Here is a 7,500-nt window from a genome sequence, read left to right as displayed (position 1 = left end):
TGGAAAAGCATCCGCCCTCTAATATAATGTGTCTAGACATTCAGTAGTACCTACATGATATGAGTTGCCTGTTCTCAAACCAAAGGAGGTAGCATAATAAAGCGAGAAATTAGCTGACAATTGACAAACAACAATAAAGGCAGCTAAACTATAGCAAACACTACCACAAGCTAACACTCAAACAAGCAGTCAGTGAGTGAGCTAAAACAAGGGCTCTAGTGTGCTGCTTTTCAAGCCAAAAAATCCACCCCTTTGGCCAGATCTTCATGTTTCCGTTGGTCAAATCAGGTCCAACAGGTAATGATGACTGACCGATGGATCCAACTATAGAGGGATAGCCAGAGAGGGAAGCATGAACAAACAGGGGATGTTTATTTCAGATTTGTTTGAGTCTCCATTGTCATGCATTGTAATAGTCAGAGGTAGCCTACAGATGGAACTTTACGTTTTCTTACTCTTTAACAGGGAGAAAAAAAGAGGCCTATGAGGGAATAGCTTTGTTTAGGTGCTATAACAATAGTGATAACAGAAACTTACTAGATATTCCACAAAATTAAAATATAACTAATGAAAAAAATACAATAGCATTATAGATTAAATTTACAGTAGAAAATGTAGTAGAATTCCTGTAGTAAATACTATAGTGTTTTTGAACCTTACTATAGTAAAGATACTATAGTAAATTGCAGTGATATGTGGTAATTTGTTGTGATAACCCTTCTATAGTAATATAAAATTATTATTTTTTTATATTACTGTAGTAAATATTATACAACTGTACTATACTGTACTACAATATGTGTGACAACCTTCACACCACAGGTGAATGTTGTAAACCTTTGTAGTCCAAATATTATAATGAACATTAGAACACACTGTAGTATCCCATAGTATTCTATAGTAACTCTAATATTTAAAACACTGTTTATAAATTCACTATAGTTAATACTACAGTATGCTGTAGTATACATTAACAAAGTGTAGTAAATAATATACGTTATACTACAATCTACTACATTTTACTGTAGTAAATTCTAAAGTATACTACAGTTTATCAATTCATTATAGTTAATACTACAGTACATTGTTGTATATATTAACAAAGCATAGTAATTACTATAATATACTACATTATACTACAGTATACTACAGTTTGCCATAGTAAATACTAAAGTATACTACAGTATTTTTCATGTGGGAATAGATAAAAAAAAATATGATGTCTTACTTTTAAAAAAATTCACAAATGTAATTGTTGGCAAATTGCTGGGGAATACGGATAATACAACACTGAGGCTAGCATTAACTACATGCTGTTCAGCTAGCATGTACAGACACACTGGCTAGACAATAGCAAATAGTCTTGCTGGGTAAAAACTGTGTCTGCCAAAGATTCCAAAATTATTTGGTGGTGTGACTTTCAGAAGATGTAGATGTATTTTTTTTTCCCCCATATTTTATTTATTGCTGTAGAATACACTTAAATGTACAATGTTTATTAGATGTGAGTTGTTTGTGGTATAATGTATCATTGCAGCAAATTAGGTGTTACATTACGTTTAAAGTTGAATTGGCATTGAAAAGGTTTTAAAAGTTCTAACTGAGGAGATTTTGACATTACTTTTTTCCACAAGCTAAGTTTGTGGAATTGATCCAAGATCATTATAACGTCCAATAATTATGATATAAATGATAATCTATGGCTTCTGTTTAAACTACTGTTGACTAAGTGAGAGTATGTTCAAACGTATCCTTTTTTTTGAAATAGAGGGACAGTACTTACCATCTTTACTTCACTACACAAGATTTGACAGGGCAATAGCTGATGGTATTTTTAGGAAGCAATATAAGAGCCTTTGTGACAATATGTGGAAAACTATTTCTTGCAGTTTGTAATATTGAGAAGTGAATTATGTTTGTGAGGTGAGGAAAGATTGTAGAAATGCTATTCTTGAGAAATAATGCAATAATGCACACCCTGGAGACAATATGTGCTCAAAATAGAAAATATTTACACTGGAAGAATGAAATCGTGTTCTTGATGTTGTTGAAGGTGACTAAGCTGGTCTCATGATAAATGTGTAGGAAAAATGATTTGGTTGAATTGCAAAATATAAACCTGCTCTCCTGTTCTTTGTCCTAATCTGAATCATTATACTGTACTCTATCTTCATCACACCTTCCTGGAAACATAACTATTTTGTTTCACATTCTCATTATTAACTTGCAGTCATAAATGTTGAGGACCATGTTGATTATTCCTTACATGTAAGTGTTCCTTATTGGTCCCACGCATGTTCCTTAAATTCTTTAAGATTAATGTCATACAAAAACCTAACAAGTTGGCAAATGTTATTTTTATTTGTGTGTTGAACGAAGTTAATTACTTACATGTGACTACCCTTCATGATATAATTTTCTTATAAATGTTTCCTGCAAGATCCTCTAATGCTGCTCGCATGTTCCATGTAAATGAAAAAGACACTACTGTTAATATACCCTTCACCCTAACCTTGACTATTCATAATGTTTCAAAATAATACTTCAGGTGGGATTTATGAAGAAAGGAAGGGAGTTTCTTGCATGTGAGTGTTCTTGAGAATGATCTTTACAAGGTCCTGAAATGTTCCTTACTTGTTTCTCAAACATCCCTCCACTGCAGGAACGCAAGGCGATGGCCTCTGATGATTGACCCACAGGGCCAAGCAAACAAGTGGGTAAAGAATATGGAGAAGGCCAACAGCCTGCACGTTATTAAGCTGAGCGACGGCGACTTTGTGAGAACGCTGGAGAACTGCATTCAGTTCGGCACGCCAGGTATTTTGCCTCATATTTGTTTTTCAACATCATATAGGATTGTAATGATATGACTAGTAAGAGACACACTCTATGGTACTTTGTGGTAGAGTTATTAGAGTATTTTCTTTCAAAAACATGCGGCAAAAGTATCAGTACCCCAATGAACAATTCAACTCATTGTCCACTCCACCTTCTGTTTCAATGGGGTATTAATATAGGGTTGTATCCATGTAAATTGCCAGTGTTGTTTATTTTCTGCACACTCAAACTGCAATAACTGCACACTCCAGAGGGTTTTAGTCACTTACACTACAGGAACTTGCAAAAATGACACATCTTCCTTTGTTAATTTTCTGCTTATAGTTAAATACGCTGTCTGTTCAAATGTTTATGGACACCTGACCATCATATTCATACATGCTTTTTAATCCTATTCCAGATTTATTCCCCCTTTGCTGTTAAAATAACTCTCCACTCTTCAGAGTAGGTTTTCCACTAGATTTTGGAGGGTGGCTGTGGGGATTTGTGCTCATTCGGCTACAAGAGCATTAGTGAGGTCAGACACTGATGTTGGGTGAGGAGGTCTGGGGTACCGGCATGTCAGTGTTCCAGTTCATCCCAGAGGTGTTCAGTGGGGTTGAGGTCAGGACTCTCGAGATCTTCCACACCAGCCTTGGCAAACTATGCATTCATGCCTTTGTGCACAGAGGTATTGTCATGCTGGAACAGGTTTGTACGTCTTAGTTCCAGTGAAGGAAAATTATAATTGTGTGCTTCCAACTTTGTGGCAACAGTTTAGGAAAGGAACACATATGGGTGTGCTGGTGAGGTGGCCACAAACTTTTGTGGACACCTTCTCTTTCGAGTATTTTTTTTGCCAACTTTGTACCACGTAGGGCTTTCTTATACAACCAAAGTGCATTTTATCCCATTACTGTTCTTTCTTATCCACTCCAAATGATTTCTTCCTGCTTGTGCACTCTGATCTATTCAAGCAATTCTGCTATATAACCTAATATTTACACCACATGTGTAATACTGCTCCCTCTCCCTAGGGGTCTCTCTTCACCAGGAAACCTGAAAAACTCAAAACACAAGCTAAAACAACTGAGCAATACTCACATTCTTACCTCTGGGCAATGAAAATTGTACTTATTTCCAAAACGCACACTGCCTGGAAGCAGCATAATTTTTGCATGTCTGATCCTTCAAGGCGGCTCAAAGGTGGGCACGAAAACCAATCTGACTTTGTGATCGTCTTCCCTGCCTGTCAGCCCTTTCCCTGAGGGGGGGGAGAATAGGCCAGATGGCTCTGTTTGTATTTGAATGATTTCCTCAGTATTCACTGTTTTTAGCACTGATGATGAGAAGCACTGCTTTAATTCCCACCTCAGCAACCCTGCATAGCCTTTGAGTAAATAGGTGTTATTGTGAGTTATAGTTTTTGTCAGTTGTTTGAGCAGAAATAGATAGGGGTTTTACACACTGTGAGCTCAAACGTGGCATATGAGAGGGGGGGGGGCATGGTAACTCAAAAACATCAGGTACTTTTTGTGAAAACTAATCAATTTATATTATTGGCATTAATCAAAGAATATGATAAATAAAGAAAGCGAGCCAAACACAAACCCATAAATGAAGACAAAACGAATCATTCAGTTATGACAAAAGAAATGGCACCATATGTCTGTGCTTGAACTTTTATGGAGTTTTGTGGGTGTTATTACATGCAAATGAGCAGTGTCTGGAACAAGTGGTGATCAACATATGTGCACAAGTATGAAGAAAATCAGCGTAAATATGATTAACAATTTAAGTTCGGTTTGTTATTTTTTAAAGTTATTTTTTACTTATACCACATCAGATTTTTTTTTTCATTACATTACTTGATTTTTAAAAAAGATTCTACAGGGTGTCCCCAAAGTCTCTACACATAGGGGAAATTAACACTTTTTAGCAAAATGTCTTCCAAAAGTCTTCATACTTCAGGGTCACGGGGAAACCTGGAGCCAATCCATTGCAGGGCACAATCACATACACATTCACACATTCACACACATATATTATATATATATATATATATATATATATATATATATATATATATATATATATATATATATATATATATATATATATATATATATATATATATTCAGATAGCCTTTAAGAATGCCTTTGACAAAAGGAGAATGTATTGAAATCATGGAACGGGGAGCTGTCACAAGGTTGAGATGGACTTCGCCAGGAACATCACACACAACACTTTTGCCAAACTTATTAACAACTCCAAAAAGACCGGAAGTGTTGCAAACCAACTGAGAAGTGGACATACACGAACATCAACAGACAAACCAACGTCCCATATGTTTGCAGACTTCTGGGGCACCCTGTACATTAAGTTTTGACTATTGTTGCATTTCCCACTATTTTATCCAGCCATTTTGAAAATGAACTATTATGTATTTCCTGATATACTGTTTATGATATAGCAAGATTGTTACAGGAGATGGGGAAAAGCAGTTGAGTGAAACAAATGTCTCACACACACACACACACACACACACACACACACACACACACACACACACACACACACACACACTGTTTATAGTCTAAATTATGTGGTTTTATTTGTAATACATCAAAGATACTGGCTACAGGACTGTGCCATGATGAATTTCATACTTTCTGAAAATGTGACGTTGTACTGTACATGGTAGCCTGTACTACCACACACAATGACTTGTCTTCCAGTGCTGCTGGAAAATGTGGGTGAGGAGCTGGACCCCATTCTGGAGCCTCTGCTGCTGAAGCAGACGTTTAAGCAGGGCGGGAGTGTGTGTATCCGCCTGGGAGACTCCACCATAGAGTACGCACCGGACTTCCGCTTCTACATCACCACCAAGCTACGAAACCCACACTATCTGCCAGAGACTTCAGTCAAGGTAGGGCTCACATACACACACACACACACACACACACACATACTCACGCTGCAAATTTGTACATTGCCACCCACCTAGCAGATCCCAGGGTGCACTGTTATTCAGAGGAAAACCGAAAAATAAAGCACAGTACAACGTGTTCTGATTCAGATAAACACACACACACAGTGTTCTTTCTGTGCTTCCTTGTCCCTCCTCTTCAAACACAGATAGCTCTGATTTAATCTTGTGATGAAAGGCTGCCCTCTCCAAACTACAATATAGCATTAGAGACAAAAGACTGCACAAGTGCTGAAAGTAACTTAAGGCTAAGGTACTGCTATTTGCCCATACCCCCCCCCCCCCCCCCCCACGCACCCCCTTTGCCATCCAGTAGATAAAAGAGAAAAGATCATTGTTGGAGATCATAATAGTGGCTCTCACTGCTTTCAAAGCTGTGCAGATTGTTTGGGTCTCTAACATCTAAAGCTGATATCTCCATCTCATACATGCGTGCAGCACAGATGTGTGGCTGACAACAGCAGGACACACTCTCAAGACCTGGTTTTGTTCCATTAAACAAGTCAAACAAAAAAAAGCTAAATTACCTGTCTCAGTTGTATACGGAAAACAATTAATGAAGCAGTGGTCCATCCATCCATTTTCTATACAGCTTATGCTTCAGGGTCACGGGGAACCTAGAGCCTATCCCGAGCCTTGAGCATGGGGCACAAGGTGGGGTAAACCTGGACAGGGTGCCAGTCCATCGCAGGACACAATCACACACCCATTCATACTCTTTGGACATGCCAATTGGCCTACTATGCATGTCTTTGGACTGGGGGAGGAATCCGGAGTACCAGGAGGAAACCCCCACAGCACGGGGAGAACATGCAGCGGTGGGAATCCAACCCCCAACCCTGGAGGTGTGAGGTGAATGTGCTAACCACTAAGCCACCATTTAGTGATTACAATTGATTGCAGTATTTTAGAATTAACTTATGAACGATGTGTCATAGTTTTTATCATATGGATTGACACCATTTTTATTTTCAAACTGAGTATGAGTCTCACCCCGTCCAGGGTGTCTCCCGCCTTGTGCCCCGAGTTCCCTGGGATAGGCTCCAGACCCCCGATAACCCTGTCATAATGTTTTGACTCATCAGTGTATGTTAGAAGCATATGGTTTATTTGAATTACAATCAGGATGGTCAGGATAGATACCAAATTTATACACAAATTTCTCAGCTGAAAATGATAACAAGATAACGTTTCTCGATAGTGGACTGTGCAGAAAGAGGATAACTAGCAGAAATTGCTGTAGATAAACACAAATGGGGCGAGGCATTAGCTTTGGATGTTTGTAATGAAGGCCTGTGCAAGATCATGCTGATCTATTTCACATAATTGCTGCATGTTCATGTCTGAGGCAGAAACTCAGCTGCAGGGAACAGGTGTGTGTATGAGAGTGTGTGTGTGTGTGTGTGTGTGTGTGTGTGTGTGTGTGTGTGTGTGTGTTTGTGTATGCACCCCTAATGAATCAGCTTCTCCCTAGCAAACAGATGCACAGATATTTCATGCAGCGAGCTATCTCTATCTTCATCTGTCATGAATAATAAGCCCTAGCACATCAGATGTGCTCAAATTTGCATTCCTATATCCCACAGTCCCATAGATATGCAAGATTTTTATTTCTAAATAAAGGAGCATCAGGAATCTTTGGAAATGCTTCTTGAATCTTTCTCTTTATGAGCACTATCATCCTTACAAATTG

At 38.3% G+C, this 7,500-nt stretch overlaps 1 protein-coding gene across 2 annotated transcripts in view; it reads left to right on the top strand.

Annotated features, from left to right (window-relative positions):
• dnah7 (dynein, axonemal, heavy chain 7) overlaps positions 1–7,500 on the top strand; it is a 131,935-nt gene that overhangs the window by 95,790 nt on the left and 28,645 nt on the right. For both annotated transcript variants that reach the window (XM_053680873.1, XM_053680872.1), the window contains exons 48-49: positions 2,663–2,817; positions 5,557–5,747. In XM_053680873.1, coding sequence (XP_053536848.1) covers positions 2,663–2,817; positions 5,557–5,747 — 346 coding nt within the window. The remainder of the gene's footprint in view (positions 1–2,662; positions 2,818–5,556; positions 5,748–7,500) is intronic.

Source organism: Ictalurus punctatus, chromosome 6, assembly GCF_001660625.3.
Source record: "Ictalurus punctatus breed USDA103 chromosome 6, Coco_2.0, whole genome shotgun sequence".
Taxonomy (NCBI): domain Eukaryota; kingdom Metazoa; phylum Chordata; class Actinopteri; order Siluriformes; family Ictaluridae; genus Ictalurus; species Ictalurus punctatus.
The sequence above is the reverse complement of the archived record's forward strand: the minus strand, read 5'-3'. Positions and strand labels throughout refer to the sequence as shown.